Genomic DNA, 18,897 nt, shown 5'->3' on the forward strand with positions numbered 1-18,897 from the left:
ATAATGCAGAAAAAGCATTTGACAAAGTACAGCATCCTTTCTTCATCAAAACTCTTCAGAGTATAGGGATAGAGGGTACACACCTCAATATCATAAAAGCCATCTATGAAAACCCACAGCAAATATCATTCTCAATGGGGAAAAACTAAGAGGTTTCCCCCTAAGGCCTGGAACACAGCAGGGATGTCCACTATCACCGCTGCTCTTCAACATAGTATTAGAAGTTCTAACCATAGCAGTCAGAAAACAAAAAGAAATAAAAGGCATCCGAATCAGCAAAGTAGATTTCAAACTCTCACTCTTTGCAGATGATATGATATTTTATGTGGAAAACCCAAAAGACTCCATCCCAAAACTGTTAGAACTCATACAGGAGTTCAGTAAAGTGGCAGGATATAAAATCAATGCACAGAAATCAGTGGCATTCCTATACACCAACAACAAGACAGAAGAAAGAGAAATGAAGGAGTCGATCTCATTTACAATTGCACCCAAAACCATAAGATACCTACGAATAAATCTAACCAAAGAGGCAAAGGATCTGTACTCAGAAAACTAGAAAGTACTCATGAAAGTATTTGAGGAAGACACAAAGAAATGGAAAAACGTTCCATGCTCATAGATTGGAAGAACAAATATTGTGAAGATGTCAATGCTACCTAGAGCAATCTACACATTTAATGCAATCCTTATCAAAATACCATCTACTTTTTTCAAGAAATGGAACAAATAATCCTAAAATTTGTATGGAACCAGAAGAGACCCCGAATAGCCAGAGGAATGTTGAAAAAGCAAAGCAAAGCTTGTGGCATCACAATTTCGGACTTCAGGCTCTATTACAAAGCTGTCATCATCAAGACAGTTTGGTACTGGCACAAAAACAGACACATAGATCAATGGAACTGAATAGAGAGCCCAGAAATGGACCCTCAACTCTAAGGTCAACTAATCTTCAACAAAGCAAGAAAGAATGTCCAATGGAAAAAAGTCTCTTCAACAAATGGCCTCATGACAACTCAGGCATTATGAGGAGAGCTGGGTGGGGAAAGAGGGGTAAAGTGAGGACCCCCATTGCTCAAACTCTTTCCTTAGATAGAAGACAGGCAGAGATATGAGCAAGGACTGGGCTGACTGCTCTCACATAAGGCAGTTGTTCGGCTTTTTTACATCTGACTCCTAGCCACATTTTCAGGAATACAGCACAGATGGCATAATTGCTATTCCCAAAAAGCCTTTTCTACCCTGGGGTATGCCCTCACAGCCTGACCTCCTTCCCCAAAACTTGCCTGTCAGTCACCCATTTGCATGATGTCATTTGGCCTCCTGAACGCCTCATAACCTGGGAAGTGGTGCATTAACTTATTAAGTTTCACTGATCACTGTTTCTTTTTTTTTAATTCTTTATTTAAATTCAATTTAGGTAACATATAGTGTATTATTAATTTCAGGGGTAGAATTTAGTGATTCATCAGTTGCATATAACACCCAGTGCTCATTACATTAAATGCCCTCCTTAATGCCCATCATCCAATTACCCCATCTCCCCAGTCACCTCCCCTCCAGCAGCCCTGTTTGTTTCCTAGAGTTCAGCATCTCTTGTGGTTTGCCTCCGTCTCTATTCTCATCTTATTTCCTTTTGCCTCCCTTTCCCCTATGTTCATCTGTTTTGTTTCTTAAATTCCACATATGAGTGAAAACATATGGTATTTGTCTTTCTCTGACTAATTTAGCTTAGCATAATACCCTCTAGTTCCATCCACATCATTGCAAATGGCAAGATTTCATTCTATTGAACGGCTGATTCTTTTAAGAATTTTTTAGCTACAGGTAACAGAAAACCTGGATAACAGTGGTTTACACACAAAGGAAAACAATCTCCTCCCATGTAACAAGAAGCCTGGGGGTAGAGGGCTGCCAAGCATCAGGTCAGTGTCTTGTAAGTAATTTCAGAGGTGGATCTTTGCAATTCTCTTGGTCTCTCCATCCCATCATAGATGGTTTCATGGTCATGTCTAAGGTAGTAAGCATGTAAAAGAACTGGTACCAATACATTTTTATCAGAAGGGCAAAATCTATGTCAAGAGGCTCACAAACAGGTTTCCCTCATGTCTTATTGGTCAGCAAAATGAGGCAAACAGTGTAGACCAGCCACCAGAGCAACTATTATAGTAGAGGGACATAAAAGAGAGTGTTGGGTGTTGGGTTAGCCAGACAGCGGGTACTGCACAAACACATTGGAAATAGAGTATATCAACAGGTATAGTGGAAAGAATGCTAGATTTGGATTATGAAGACCTCCAAATAAAATAGAAAAGCTTGATTGTCAAGGAAATTAACAACCATAGTATGTTTTACAAGTAGCTAAGACTTCCTGGGTTAGATATATGTTTGTTCCAACTGGGAAAACCAGTCAGCAACATTTACATCATCCAGACTATGTAAATGACATCCCTGTAGGGTCAAGACATCCACCAGGACCAAGGTCCAATCAAGTCTCATTTCTTGTGTTCTATCATTTGCTTAAGATCATGTCTCATTTTAATTTGCTTCAAATTTGAACGCTAATATTTTTGTACCATTTTTTGCTGAACCTGGTATTTCTAATTACCTGTTTTCAACATAAAGAGAGCTTAGGAAAACAAACTCTGGAGCTGAACTGCTAGATACCCAGTTTTGAGATTTACTATTGTATGACAATTGGGCAAATTTCTAAGCCTCCATAGAGTTCCAAAATTTCACAAACGTGACATTAGGTATTAGGTATGTTGCTTCTATTCTGGAAAATTTGCTTCTATTATTTTTTTGGATAAATTCTTTCCTTCACTTCATTCTGTCCTTCCTGAGATTTTTCTTAGAAGTCAAATATTGGATTTCCCATAATGAACTTTTATGTATATTTTTTTATTTTTCTTCTGTAATTTTTCTTTGACTTTTGCCTCTAGATTCTGGAGTATTTCCTTCACTTTATTTTTCAGTGATCCAATCTATCCATATTTACTTAGTTTAGTAATTATGGATTTAATCAATAAGAACATTCTTCCCTCTGGCTTTCATTTTTCTATTATTGTAACTGAAGTTTTATTTTGAGGTAACTATACATTCACATGAAGTTGTAAGGAATAATATGAAGAGATCCCATGTACCATTTACAGCTTCCCTCAAAGGTAATATAATTCGAAACCATAGTACTATGTCACAATCAGAATACTGACATTGATACAGTGAACATTTTCATTACCAAAATGATCCCTTCTATTGTCCTTTTATAGCCAGATACACTTCCTTCCACCTTGCCCTGTACTTAACACCCATTAACCACTAATCCATTCTGCATTTCTACAACTGTATCATTTCAAGAATATCATATAAATGGAATCATACAGTCTGTAACCTTTTGAGACTGACTTTTTTCGCTTTTCATAATTCCCTGGAGAATTAAGGTTGCCTTGTGTGTCAATACTTAATTTCTTTTTACTGTCAAGTAGCATTCCATGGTGGGGATGTACCACAGTTTGTTTAACTATTTACTACTGAAGGGCATCTGGTTTATTTCTACTTTTTGGCTATCACAAATAAAGCTTCCATCAACATTTGTATGTAGGTTTTGAATGAACATAAGTTTTCATTTCTGTAGAATAAATGCCCAGTTGTGCAATTGCTGGGTTTTATGGTAGTTGCAGGTTAAGTTTTTAAATACACTGCCAAACTGTTTTCCAGAGTGATGGTACCTTCTATAGCCCCAGTGATAATGTATAAGTGATCCAGTTTCCCCACATCCTTGTGAATATTTGGTGTTGTTACTATTTTTATTTTAGCCATTCTTATAAGTATGTGATGATATCTTACTGTGGTTTTAATTTACTTTCTCTAATGCTAATGTTGTACAGCCTTAAAAATGGTTAAAATTGTAAATTGTATGCCATGTACATTTTGCCACAATTTTTATTTTTTTAATTTTATTATATGTTAATCGCCATACATCTCATCATTAGTTTTTGATGTAGTGTCCCATGATTCATTGTTTGCGTATAACACCCAGTGCTCCATGCAATATGTGCCCTCTTTAATACCCATCACCAGGCTAACCCATCCCACCACCCCTCTCCCCTCTAGAACCCTCAGTTTGTTTCTCAGAGTCCATAGTCTCTCGTGGCTTGTCTCCTCCTCTGATTCCCCCCCTTCATTTCTCCCTTCCTACTATCTTCTTTTTTAAAAAACATATATTATTTGTTTCAGAGGTACAGGTCTGTGATTTAACAGCCTTGCCACAAATTTTAAAAAAGTAATTCCAAACTGAGTCAATGAAAGAGGGTCCCTGACAGAATAAGTGTAGAGTTAACACTCTGCACAACTGGGCATCTGCAATCCAGGAACAAGTGTCATTCAATGACCAGAGCTACTAAGTTAAAAAGACCCCAAGGCTTAATACATTTATTATTCATTACAGCTGTATCCCTGCTTTCAAAAGGGCCTCAGTCAACAGGTGTTGATTTGTATTTTAGGCTAGCAGCCATATATATGGTCCTTGTTAATTTCTGTCTTTGATAATCCCATCCGCATTCATTCTACATGTTCTGGGGAATCAGCACTAGCCCAAGAGGCTTCTCACCCTCTGAGACCCAGCTCAAAAGTTTCCTCTCTGGAGGACCTTCTCTGACTTTTCCTCTAGTCTCTCTCTGGTGCTCCCTAAGCACTCTGTGCATTCCACCATGAGAGGACATATCTGTTTAAGGTGTAACCTTAGCTTAGGTGACCGTCTCACTCAAAAGCACAATGTCAGGTTATAGCAGATGCTCAGTGAGGTTTAATGAACAAAGTCCCACACAAAGGACACATTTCCACGTCCCCCTGGATTCTGTTTCTATCACTGATGTTAAATGTAGCTGTGAACACAGTTACTGCTTTTCTGGGGGCTAATGCTTAAATGGGGGCCATTTTAACAGATCTATAGTTGCATAAGAACTTGAGGTCTCAATTGCTGAATGAGGTGAATTAGCTGCCTCCAGAAATCATAGCAACTTCACTGAATAACATTAATCCCCCTTTATAAACAAAGAGATAAACTAAACAGAAACTTATTGATTTAACAGAGATCAATCAAAGAACAAAGCAAGCTGGATTATCTAAGCATGCCTGGATTTAAGAATAAAAACTTAAAATGTATCTGGTATGTTTATCTTAGATTCTCCAAAATCCTCTTGTGGTCCCAAAGGTGATAGGCCTCCCAAATATGAGGACTCTAACTCTAACACACCTCCCTCAAAAGATTATCAAAACCCTCTGTTTGCTCACCAGAAGTTAGTCTCTCCTGACACTTTCACTAATTCACTTCTCAAATTCTCTAAAGGACAACACCCCTCTCCAAAAAAGAAAAAAATTTAATCTTTCTTCTTACTCTTAGGTTAAGGTCTCTAGTTCTTTGCTTACCCATTCATCACTTCCCAACCCCTTATGGAGGGAATAAAAACTACAACTGAGGATGGCTTCTGATTCAAAATCTGTTTCTAAACATAAGCCACATCTGTGTGGGTAAAGTGTGGGTGCAGTGTGGGAGCACATTCACTTTGAGATGTGTCAGTAATGATCATCCCCAGGCTGTGGTCTTGGGATGTCAGGGGACGTTCTGCAGAGGGGGAAAGGGACAGGCTTCACCTCTAGAATTGCTTCAGTCAAAGCTGAAGGTGGGTTTCTACTCAGGAAATCATCCAAACTCTCCTTAATTTACTTTCAATTAGGCATGTATAAACCATCAGTTTGGGGTCACTACAGTGTCAGTGGCCCCTTCCCTGCATGCATCAGCACCCCCTTACCTCCCAGGCAGGCACCAAGTGCCAGGGCATACATGAGTGGTGGTGCAGGCAGGCTGACTTCAGGGTCTTGGCTGAGGTTCAGGAGCACAGGAATCTGTAGAGGAAAGAACACTAAAATCACATCATGGAAACACAGAGGAGCTTCCTGTACTGTAACTGATTTGCAAGATCCAAAACACTTTTTCAGTAAAATCCTGTAGAACCTCCTGCAGTGGTTGGGACCATAACCATAACCATCTAGCCAGCATTTCTTAGCCCTGCAGTGGACCAAGTCCTATCCTAACTCCATGCACATATTTTATCTAATCCTCAAACATCTCTCAGGTGTATTTGTTATTCCTTCAATTGATAGATGAGGAAATCAAGGCATGGAGAGACACATATCTTATAAGTGACCAAAATGAACCTGAACACAGTTCTCTGATTCCAAACTGCAAAATGGCAAACCTGTGCTAAACCACTTCTCACCACGGCCCTCTGTGCAGTCTTCCCGACCCTGCTGATGTTCTTATGATAACAGGTATCGATTCAATAACTAGAAAGTAGTATTTTCTAGTAAGTCATGCTAGCATCCAGTGTATCTTTCTGACAGAGATGAATTTTACATTATTGCTATAAAAAAAATGTAGCAGTTGCAAAGCTTCTGTAAGAAATTTGTGTTCCAAAAGCATGCCCCCTTGTGGCTCATGTTGCTAATGTAGGAGAATGTAGCCAGAGGGAGGATGTAGCCATGAGGCCTGTTTCCAGCTGGCTTGGGAGGAATGTTGGTCTATATTGTCACTGCTAGGCACTTCAGGGCAGCCCACAAGATATTAAGGAGGGACCCTTGAATCTGCTGCCATAGGGAAGTTGCCTTTTGTGAACATCTCTGGGGGGGGGGGCTCCAATGGTAATCCCTTCAGAAAGGATTTCCCAAAGTCACAAGAAGAAAGCTGAAACCAATGGGAAGATATGTGACATGTGATTTCATTTGCTGTAGAGAATCAGGGGACAGCAGAACCATGCTCTTCTGGAGAGCAGGTCACTTGATATCATAAAAAGTAATGCCTTGTTGTTTATCTAGGAAGATTGGGTCACTCCCTAGTTCTTTATCCCTGCAGTAGGACTCTACATGCATGCCTCTGTGGTGGGCCCCAGTGGGGCAGAAAGATCCATTCCCCCACCCCACTGACATTGGGCTTAGCCAGTGACTTGCTTTGACCAATGAAAGGTAGGTGGACTAGAAAGAAGCATCCCATGTTACTGCAAGCCTCTCTGGAGCTTCAGGTTCAGCCATGAGAAGAGTATGCCCTAGGAAATACTGCGGCCCTATGGGGTCCCCAGAGGGAGGACATGCTGAGGGGGCCCCATCAGCCCCAGCAGAGACTGGTCAGTAGGCTGCAGCCAACCTGCAGACCTATGCACCTACTGCACACACTCCTCTCTACCAGCCTACTACACATGTTGCTCGGCCAGCCCTGCATACAGTCATCCAGAGTTGCCTTGTAATGTCTAAGAAAGAGCCCTCACTATTTGTTGGGTCATAGGAGCATTTTAAAAAGCTCACTTTTTCATTTTTGGCAGCCCCAAATATTAACTGGAAGAAACAGAAACTCCTGGCACAGGAGCCCCTGAGCAGCCCTCATGGCATATTTCAATCTTGGCTTTTGTTGTCTCATAATGAACCCAAATGTTGTCACAAAGGCAGTTTCAAACTTGAAGTTTTGGCTCTTTGGAGGAGCAAGAAAAGTGCAGCTTCACACAGGATTGGGCATCTGTCCTCTAGAACCTTCCCTGACTTTCCCAAAGTGGCTGATGTTTTATATCACATTATGCCCAGAACTTACTTCCATTGTTACATTTTTTTTAATTTTATGTTATGTTAATCACCATACATTACCAAAATTCTGGACTTCAAGCTCTATTACAAAGCTGTCATCAGCAAGACAGTATGATACTGGCACAAAAACAGACACATAGATCAATGGAACAGAATAGAGAGCCCAGAAATGGACCCTCAACTCTATGGTCAACTCATCTTTGACAAAGCAGGAAAGAATGTCCAATGGAAAAATGACAGTCTCTTCAAAAAATGGTGTTGGGAAAACTGGACAGCCACATGCAGAAGAATGAAACTGGACCATTTCTTTACACCACACACAAAAATAGACTCAAAATGGTTGAAAGACCTAAATGTGAAACAGGAGTCCATCAAAATCCTAGAGGAGAACACAGGCAGCAACCTCTTCGACCTCAGCCACAGCAACTTCTTCCTAGAAACATCGCCATTGTTACATTTAAGACACACCTTCCTCCTCTACGAGGGTGGGACCATATTACCTTGTCCATGTTCCTTTGTGTCTTAAAGCATTCAATTATTATTCAGAAATGACCTATTGCTGCAGTACTTGTCTGTTAATGCTATGTGCACATAGCAGTTCCTATGAGACAAAATTCCCTGCCCTCACAGAGCTTACATTAGAGTAAGCAGAGAGAGAGAAAAAAAATTAAATAATAAATAAGGATGTCATAGAAGATAGCAGAATAGGAAACTCCAGAAATCCAGCCCTCCACCCAAACAATGATTGAAGACAACAACTATGAAGTAACTGTATAAATTTCCAAGGGCTGCCATAACAAAGTAGTTTGAAACAAGAGAAATACATTGTCTCACAGTTACAAAGTCTGAAATCCTGTTAGTAGGGCTATGCTTTCCCTGACAACTCTAGGGGAAGATCCTTCCTGCCTCTCCTAGCTTCTGGTGGTTGCCAACAATCCTTGCTTATAGGTGCCTTACTCCAGTGACATGGCCAACTTCTCTTTATGTGTCTTCATATGTTCTTCCTTCTTTGCATGCCTGCTTCTGCATGCAAACTCCCCCTTTTTATAAGAATACCAGTCATATTGGATTAGGGCCCATCCTAATGAACTAGTTTTAATTTCAAGATCTCTATGAAGATCCTATTTTCCAAATAAGGTCACAATTTCAGAAACCTGGGATTAGGACTTTAACCTATCTTTTGGGGAGATACAATTCAATCCATAACAATACAGGTATACCTTCTTTATTGCACTTTCCTTTATGGTGCTTCACAGATACTGCATTGTTTACAAGTTGAAGGTCTGTGCAACCTTGCATGGAGCAAGTCAATTGGCATGCCATTTCTCCAACAGCATTTGCTCACTTTGGATCTCTGTGTCACATTTTGGTAATTTTCACAATATTTCAAGCTTTTTCATTATTATTATTTTTGTCATGGTGATGGTTTTTGAAGGAAATTAAAAGTGCTACTCCAGTGAACACATAAATAAGAAAGTAAAACAGCTTTATTGCTGATATGGAGAAAGTTTTAGTGATCTGGATAGAAGATCAAACCAACCACAACATTCCCTTAAGCTAAAGTCTAATCCAGAGCAAGGCCCTGACTCTCTTCAATTCTATGAGATCTGAGAGGTGAGGTAGCTGTAGAAGAAAAGTTTGAAGCTAGCAGAGGTTGGTTCATGAGATTTAAGGAAAGAAGCTGTCTCCATAACATAAAAGTGCAAGGTGAAGCAGCAAGTGCTGATGTAGAAACTGCAGCAAGTTATCCAGATCCGATTCAGATAATTAATGAAGGTGACTACACCAAATAATAGATTTTTATGTAGACAAAACAGCCTTCTATTGGAAGAGGATGCCATCTAGGATTTTTATAGGTAAAGAGGAAAACTCAATGCCTGGCTTCAAAGCTGCAAAGGATAGGCTGACTCTCTTCCTAGAGGGTAATGCAGCTGATGACTTGAAGTTGAAGCCAATGTTCATTTACTACTCTAAAAATCTGAGGGCCCTTAAGAATTATGTTAAATCTACTCTACCTGTGCTCTAAAAATGTAACAGCAAAGCCTGGGTGACAACACATTTGTTTACAAAATGGTTTTGTGAATATTTTAAGCCCACTGTCAAGACTTACTGCTCAGAAAAAAAAAAAAGGATTTATTTCAAAATATCACTGTTCATGAACAATTCACCTGGTTACCCAAAAGCTCTGATGGAGATGTACAATGCGATTAATATTGTACTCATGCCTGCTAACACAACATCCATTCTGTAGCCCATGGATCAAGAAATAATTTCAACTTGGGGGCACCTGGGTGGCTCAGTCATTAAGCATCTGCCTTCGGCTTAGGTCATGATCCCAGGGTCCTGGGATCAAGCCCAACATCGGGCTCCCTGCTCAGCGGGAAGCCTGCTTCTCCCTCTCCAACTCCCCCTGCTTGTGTTCCCTCTCTCACTATCTCTTTCTCTGTCAAATAAATAAATTAAATCTTTAAAAATAAAAAAAGAAATAATTTCAACTTTCAAGTCTTATTGTTTAGGAAAAAGATTTTTTAATATTATAACTGCCATAGTGATTACTCTGATGGTTCTGGGCAAAGTCGATTGGAAAACTTCTGGAAAGGATTCACCATTCTAGATGATATTAAGAACATTCATGATTCATGGGAAGATGTCCAAATATCAACATGAACAGGAGTTTGGAAGAAGCTGATTCCAACCCTCATGGAGGACTTTAAGGGGTTCAAGATTTCAGTAGAGGAAGCAACTGCAGATGGGATGGAAATAGCAAGAGAACTAAAATCAGAAGTGGAGCCTGAAGATGTGACTGAATTGCTGTCATCTCATGATGAAAATTTAACAGATGAGGAGTTGCTTTTTACGGATGAGCAAAGCAAGTGGTTTTCTGAGATGGAATCTACTCCTGGTGAAAAGGTTGTGAAGAGTGTTGAAATGACAACAAAGGACTTAGAATATTACATAAACTTAGCTGATAAAACAGCAGCAGATTTTGAGGGGACTGACTTCAATTTTGAAAGAAGTTCCACTGTGGGTAAAATGCTATCAAAGCGCATCACGTGCTACAGGGAAATTGTTCATGAAAGGAAGAGTCCATAGATGTGGCAAACTTCATTGTTTTCTGGTTTTAAGAAATTGCCACAGCCACCCCCACCTTCAGCAACTACCACCCTGATGAGTCAGCATCCATCAACATGAAGATAATTCCCTCCACCAGCAAAAAGATTGCGGCTCGCTGAAAGCTCAGTTGCTGGTTAGCATTTTTAGCAATAAAGTATTTTTAAATTAAGTTAATGTCCATTGTTTTTTAGACATAATGCTATTACACACTTAATAGGCTACATTTAGTGTAAGCATAACTTTATATGCACTAAAAAACAAAAAACTGCATTTGACTCACTGAATTGCAATATTTGCTTTATTGTATGGTCTAGAATAAAACCCACAATGTCTCTGAGATATGCTTTTAACTATTCTGGAAACGTGGAGTGTGGACAAACACTTGCAGGAACCAGGGAAGCGATTAAAAAAGAAGCTATTTAATTTTGGCCTTTCTTATACTGGTTACCATTCTCCATACTCCCAGCCTTGTGGCAGATAGCCACCTTTATGTGCAACTTCCTGCTAGCAAGGTGGACAATAAGGATCTTGTCCTCCAAAAACTGGGTATGTGTGTTGATTACTGACCACTGCTTTTGATCCCTGAGAGTCAGCCCAGATGCTGGCCATTGTTTTAATCCCTGAGGGATGAAACAGCTTCCAGGAGACTTCATGAAACTATTTGTACACCCCCTTAAGAAAATTTTTTTTTCAAAATACTGCTTTACTATAGAAATAATAGAAGAGAAACACCAATGGCTGCACACAACAACAACAAAAAATGCACACTTTGCAAAAAAAAGTTTGGAAAAGTCAGAAATGAATGGCTCTAGCCTTTCAGCAAGCAAGATTTAGCACCCCCTGAGGAATAGGGGAATTAAATCTCCAGGGTTATTACAACATAATACTGAAAATGCCCAGTTTTCAACAAAAAAAAATTACAAAACATACAAAGAGATAGGAATGTATGGCTCATTTTCAGGTGAAAAAATTAAAAATAATTTGACATAAACCATCCCTGAAACCCAGACATTAGAATTATTAGTCAAATATGTTAAATCAACTGTCTTAAGTGTGTTTAATGAGCAAAAGGAAACCACAGACAAACCTTTAGCTAGACTAAGAAAAAAGGAAGACTCAAATAAATAGAAATGGAAAAGGAAACATCACAACTGACACCACAGAATTGCATAGGCTCATAAGAGACTACTATAAACAGTTATATGACAACAAGTTAGACAACCGAGAAGGAATGGATGAATTCCTTGAAACACACAACCTGCCAAAACCGAATCACACACACACACAAAAAGACAATCTGAATAGACCCATTACTAGTAAGGAGATTGAATAAATAATGAAAAGTCTTAAAAAGAAAAAAAAAAAGCCCAAGACCAGATAGTTTCACTGGCGAATTCTACTAAACATTTCAAGAATTAATTCCAATCCTTCCCAAAGTCTTCCAAAGTATTTGTATTTCCCTGATGGCTAGTGATGCTGAACGTTTTTTCAGGTGTCTGTTAGCCATTTGTATGCACCAGTTAGAATGGTCAAAATTAACAAGATAGGAAACAACAAGTGTTGGCGAGGATGTGGAGAAAGGAGAACCCTCTTACACTGTTGGTGGGAATGCAAGATGGTACAATCACTCTGGAAAACAGTAAGGAGGTTCCTCAAGACGTTAAAAATAGAGCTACCCTATGACCCAGCGATTGCATTCCTAGGTATTTACCCCAAAGGTACAGATGTAGTAAAAAGAAGGGGCACATGCACCCCAATGTTCATAGCAGCAATGTCCACAATAGCCAAATGGTGGAAAGAGCCAAGATGCCCTTCAACAAATGAATGGATAAAGAAGATGTGGTCCATATCTACAATGGAATATTACTCAGTCATCTGAAACAACGAATACCCACCATTTGCAATGACATGGATGGAACTGGAGGGGATTATGCTAAGTGAAGTAAGTCAAGCAAAGGAGGACAATTATCATATGGTTTCACTCGTATGTTGAACATAAGGAATAGTGTGGAGGACCACAGGGGAAGGGAGGGAAACCTGAATGGGAAGAAATCAGAGAGGAGACAAAGCATGAGACTCTGGACTCCAGAAACCAAACTGAGGGTTACAGAAGAGAGGGGGGTGAATGGATGGGGTAACCGGGTGATGGGTATTAAGGAGGGCATGTGTGGTGATGAACACTGGGTGTTATACGCAACTAATGAGTCATTGAACACTACAACAAAAACTTATGATGTACTATATGCTGGCTAACTGAACATAATAAAAAAATATTGAAAAAAACTTCCAAAATATTGAAAAGAAGGGAACACTTCCAAACTGGTGAATTTTACAAAACATTTAAAACATTTAAGAAATGTTTTAACGTTTTAAATTAAAAATATTTAAAGAAAAATTAACACCAATCCTTTTCAAACTATTCCTAAACCTAAAGAGGATGCAATACTTCCTTACTCATTCTATGAAGTCAGCACTACCTTGATACCAAAGCTAGGCAAAGACACTACAAGAAAACTATATACCAATACCCCTTATGAAATTTGGCACCAAAAGCCTGAACTTAAGGCAATCTGTGCCTCTCCAGATATGAGACAAATGGAAAGATGCTAGGACTCAGGCAAAAGAGGACAAGGCCACAGAAGGAGCTGAAACACAGATAACATCATTCAAGAAACAAAAAATAAAATTAAAAGGCAGCAAATTATGACAAAGTTTTCCACTAGAAAAAGAGATGAGATGAAGGTTATATAAAAGTGTTATTTTTTAATAAGAATTCTAGATTGATTTAGCACTTTATATGAATGTGTAATTTGATTTAAAGGTAAACATTAAGCAACTAAACAGATCAAAACAAGTAAAATACACAATGTTAGGTGGAATTACGTGCTATGGAGAAAAAATAAGCACAAAGGAGATAAGGGGGCATCAGTTTAGCACTGGGCAATATTTTAAGAAAACTTAATAAAAGATGAGGAGGCAAGACCAAGCTCCTAATGATCTGTGCAAAGAGTCTCAGGTAGAAAGAATAGAAAGTACAAAGACCTTAAGGCAGGAGCTTGTTGACATGTCCAAGGAAAGCTAAGAAGGCCAGTGAAGCTGGAGCTAAATGGACAAAGAGAAGAGTGATAGGAAGTGCAATCAGAGGTGATGGTTGCCAGATCGGTAAGGCATGACTGCAAGACTCTGAGTTGTGCTGAGGGAAGTGGGATTCCTCAGTAGAGAATGGATGCTTGGGGGTGGAGCAAGAGTGGAAACAGAACAATTTGGAGGTGACTGCAATACACAGGCAGGGAATGTTGGCTCGGATTTGGGGGCAGTGGTAAAGACTATGGAAATTGGCCATATTTAAAAGTTTCAAAGGGCTGCTGGCTGTATGTTATAAGAAAGAGCAAGGGGTCGGGCCGGTTCTAAGATTTGGGGCCCTGAGGAACTGAGAAAATGAAATTTTTATGGAAGTGGGGAAGATTGAGGAAGAATGGAATCAGGATTTGGTTTGGGACATGTTAAGTTTGAGATGCCTCAATGGAGGCATCTCAGTGGAGAGGTGAGGGGGCAACTGGGGTACCTGAGCCCCAAAGAAGCCCAGGAGTAGGTGGAATTTAGAGCATAAGCTTAGATGAGACCACTTGCAATGAGTCTAGGGAATGAAGTGGCCAGAACTGAGTCCAGTGTTTGGGAACTGGAAGGTGAAGAGGGCCTATGGAAGGAGACCAAGGAGGAGTGGCTGCACAGGTAGGAGAAGAACCTTGAGGAGCCAGATATGTAAAGGATCCCAAGGAGCAGAGAGGTTGCCTCCACCATGTGCTGCTGACAGGCCAGGTTAGAAGAGAACCAGGAGCATCACTGGATTTATCACAAGGGTGAATACCATGAGGTCTTGCAGTGGGGTCAAGAGGAAAATGAAGAGGGATTACAGCAAAATGAGGATGGTAAGGATAGACAGTGCTTTCAAAGAGTTTGGTTGTTAAAGGGAGTGGAGGAAAGGGAAGGGAGTCACAGAGATGCGTGGCTCACTGAGGGTCTTCATGAGAGAGAGATGGCAGCGTGTTTAGATCTTGATAAGAATGATGTAGTGGAGAGTGAAAAATAAAATTATGCAGGAAAGAACTGTGGCTTTGGTGCCAGGTGGAGGGGCTGGCCTCCCCTGAGAATAGGAATCCCCTCCATATAACTGGAAGGAAGGTAGGATGCCCCAGGCAGCCACAATAGTCACTGCTTGTGAACATCCCACATGACTGCCTTTATCTTGTCACAAAGGGGAAGCAAGGTTATCAACTGCTAGGAAGGAAGGGAAGGGCACTGGAGGCTCAAAGAGAGAAGAGGTGTGCAGAAGCTGTCAAGAGTCTTGGGAGGATGAGGCCCAAGGAGAAGTTGTGTGGCAGGCAACAGTGAGGGAAGTGCTATGGCTGGGAAGCAAGATGGCAACGCAGGTGCTTGCTGCTAGGCTCCATTGTCTGTGCATGTGGGGTGGGGAGGCAGGGGACAGGCTTCACCTGGCAATAGGTGGTACTTTGCCAAAGGAAGACTGTGAAACCAAATAGAGGCAAGGGAGTTGGGGATTAATACACAGAGATAATCTTAATAACAGTAATGATAGATAGGTGTTTACGGAGGAAAGAGTGTAAAGGAGGGTTGGTCAGCTGGAAGGGCTGTTGACTTGGGTCACAAAGATATCAGCAACAACTCTAGAGCAGGGTCCAGAACTGGGTTACATTTCTCCTTGGGGGTACACAAAGACTTTAAGGGAGCTAAAGCACGTGGGTAGTATTAAGGGAATCAATTTCCAGATCTTCCATACATCATCAAAGTGAGTTGCTTTCAGTCCTAGACAATGGATGTCCTAGACAATGGAGGGCCCATGGAAAGAGACTAAGGAGTGGATCCTGGATCATGGCCCTGTGGATGTTGAAAATCATACAGGTGTAGGGAAAGGCTCTGCTTGGACTGATCCCAGCTGAACCCCAAGTGATCCCCAAAACAGGGAGGAACACAGGTAAGGTTGGACTGCTGCCTACATCAAGGCCCATTGGGATGCCCGCCAGGGCTACACACACCGCATGGTGTGCCAAGCCCAGACCCTTTGTGTTCCCCTGAGATTGCTGGTTTGGCTTTGGGTCTGCACAAAACAACTTCTTTTCTTGATATTGCTACAAGGTCATCCTAGGACAGCCATCACCCCATGAAACGTTACTTGCATCAGCCCAGCACACAGCACTGTACAAGAAGACCAGCTGAGTGCCCACCTCTGGCCTAGTCACTTCAGCTATGCCCCCAAGGAATCCTGAAAAAAAAAAATGTGGCTAGCTCATACATTTTAAGTTAATATGTAAAATTTGTCATCCTAATTTAAAGTAGTTACCAAGAATGTAATTGCTAGCATATATTGACATTATTAAACAAAAGCATTCCATCATTCTTTTAAATCTATACACTTATATTTAAATACTGTAGTATTATTTCATCTAAAAATACATATAAAGCTCTTTTTCAGGTATCTGAGCAGGAGGACACATGTCTTGCTGCCTGACCTCTAACCCCTACAATGGGCATCTGATCCAGGACCCTGGGAGAGATGGCTCCTGACTGAGTGCAGGAGAATTAACAATTAAAGGGAGGCTGGCCAGGCTGTCCCTTATAAGAATGAAAGAGACATGAGGCAGGAGATGCCCAGAGAGGGGCTGAGGTGGCCCAGGTAGGCAATAGCAGGAAGCAGCAGTTGTTCTCAGGGCAAGTGGCTGCTCTGGGGCACAAGGCAATGCCAAAGGGACAGGCACAGCACTTTTCAGGTGGACAGCTGTCCTAGGACAACCCAGTATAACCTCACAGTGAGTACCAAGAGGAGAGGCTGTTCTGTGAAAGAGAATGTAAAGTGCAGAAGCCAGCAGGGTCAGTTTTGAAATTTGAATTTATTATCAACATTTGAGAGTTGAGAATTTTTCATAGAAAAATAGTGATACCTGCTTTTTTTTTTTTTTTTGAAAAATCAAATAAGTTCATACATCAAGCCTACTTCCCTGCAGGGAGAAGATGCATCACAGCCAGACAGGTATTGCCCTCCCTCTGACCCAGTGCACCCTGCCCTCTATGCCCACAACCTGCCCTTCCTGCACCCACCACACCTGCTCTCCCTGGGCCCAGCACACCTGCTCTTCCTCTAATCCACCACACCTACCCTCCCTATCACCTGCCTTCCTTAAACCCACCACCACTGGGGTCAGTGTTCACTTATCCCCAGCTAGCACTCTTGCTGGTTGTCATTTTGCTGCTGATGCCTGCCATCTGTCCCCAGGTGAGACATTAAATTTGGACACTCAACCTAGAGACTTGTCCCAGCCATCTCTGATAGATGGGAAAGTGCTTGGGCCTATGAGGAATTACCTACTCCTGGTCAGATTCTTTTTGTGTGAAATTTAATATGTGCCCCCAGGCAAATACTAAGGACAGCTTGCATCTTCATAGGGGCTCCTGAGAGTGGAGAGGGTGGGATTGTAGTTCTGCAGTGGCAGGCATATTGATAATGGTAGGGGAACACCCCCGGATGGAGACTTGGCCCAGCCCAGCACATGTGCAGGTGGTCACCCAGCATCTTGTCCAGGTGCAGGTTCTGACTTGGCAGGTCTGGGTAGCTAAGGCATGCATTTGTACATGCTCCAAAGCTGCTGCCACCCAGACTCCACTTGAGATGGAGGGGCTGCTCATTGTCAATCCAATGCATTCCTTTCCTTCTTCCTGGAACTCCTATCATTGCTCCTATGATGCCATGCTTGGTCTCCTGGGTCTCACCAAATCTCTTATCTTTTTTCATGATTCTGTTCCTTTGTACTTTTTCTCTGTACTTTTAGTTAGCTCTTTCACTTGGCTTCAAACCCACTAACTCAGGCCTAACACTGACTTTTCTTCAATTCATTATTCAACATTTTTAAAAAGTTATGGGTTTTAGTTCCAGAAAGTATTTTTTGTTCAATGCTTAAAACCTCCCTGAGTGTTCTTACAATTTATTGTTTGTTTTCCTATGTCTCTGGGACATGCTGTGATCAACCTTCTCTGAGGCTATTGATGCCCCAAATGTGTGACTTTTTTTTTATGGAGTGCCATGGAGCTAGGATCCGGCAGTGTAGAGGTCAGTCCTCGGGTCATAGAAGGTGAAGGACCCTCAGCCTAGGCACTGCAGGGCCCCTCAGAGCCCATTCTCTTTGGGAAGGGGGAAGCCCTTCCCAAAGAAGTTGTGCACTGTCCCAAGGGGCTGACTTCCAACCTGACAGCCTGCCAGTACCACAGTGATCCAACTGCAGGAGCTCCACCAACCTAATGGGGAAAACAGCATCTCTCTGCTGCTATCGTTTCTTTTTCTCTAATCCAGTGCGTCCTCAGCTTGTACCAAGTCCAGACCCACCTTCTCCAGAACCTGAACTGTTAATTGCTACAAATGCTCATGTTATTAAACCCAACTGCAATCTGCTGGACCAGGTTCGACCCTCCACATTATTTTGATCCTGGATGTTTTAAGAGAAGATGAATGAAAACAAAATGAGATTATGTAAACAACAAAAGCAAATGTGAAATGCTTCTGACTTAATACCCTGCAAGAGCATTTTTCTTTGTCAGGGGTTACAGCAGTCTGCCCTCTGCCCTAGCACCTCCTGCAGGGCAGCTAGCTGGGAGGATACTATACTACAAAGACCTAAAGGAAGAAGGTACATGAGAATAAGCCATGAAAAACTGACTTTCACCAAGGCTGAATGATAATACAGATAATGATGAGGATCCAAGAAGTCAGAGAAAACCCACAAAATTATGTGCATAAATTACCATCCTTTGAATTCATCATCCAGGACAAGAATAATCACATTTTAACTTGAAAATAGCCTGAGAATTCTTCCTGCTCAAGCAAAAGAGGCTGAAAAGATAAGGTTTAAAGGGAGAAAGGTTGTCAGGGAATTCTCAGTCATTAGCAATGTATTGCAGGTTTCCAATACAGTCTCTAGTACAATGTACTGGGGAGACCTAAGAAGGTGCCTACAAAAGCAGGTCTGAGTTCATGTGTGGCTCCCACATCTCCTTATCAGCTGTAGACAGGAAGGGTAAGGAAGGTGAGGCACAGATGTTAATGGGTTTACCATGTATGGAAATATTTGTTAAGGCTGAGAAAGACAA

General features: G+C 41.2%; 1 protein-coding gene across 2 annotated transcripts in view; it reads right to left on the reverse strand.

Annotated features, from left to right (window-relative positions):
- The window catches only part of OCA2 (OCA2 melanosomal transmembrane protein), a 470,182-nt gene that overhangs the window by 180,963 nt on the left and 270,322 nt on the right, over positions 1-18,897 (reverse strand). For both annotated transcript variants that reach the window (XM_088025221.1, XM_028087266.2), the window contains one exon: positions 5,811-5,904. In XM_088025221.1, coding sequence (XP_087881347.1) covers positions 5,811-5,904 — 94 coding nt within the window. The remainder of the gene's footprint in view (positions 1-5,810; positions 5,905-18,897) is intronic.

Source organism: Eumetopias jubatus, unplaced genomic scaffold (genome assembly GCF_037043125.1).
Source record: "Eumetopias jubatus isolate StellerSeaLion01/CBP00866 unplaced genomic scaffold, mEumJub1_p1.0 scaffold_7, whole genome shotgun sequence".
Taxonomy (NCBI): domain Eukaryota; kingdom Metazoa; phylum Chordata; class Mammalia; order Carnivora; family Otariidae; genus Eumetopias; species Eumetopias jubatus.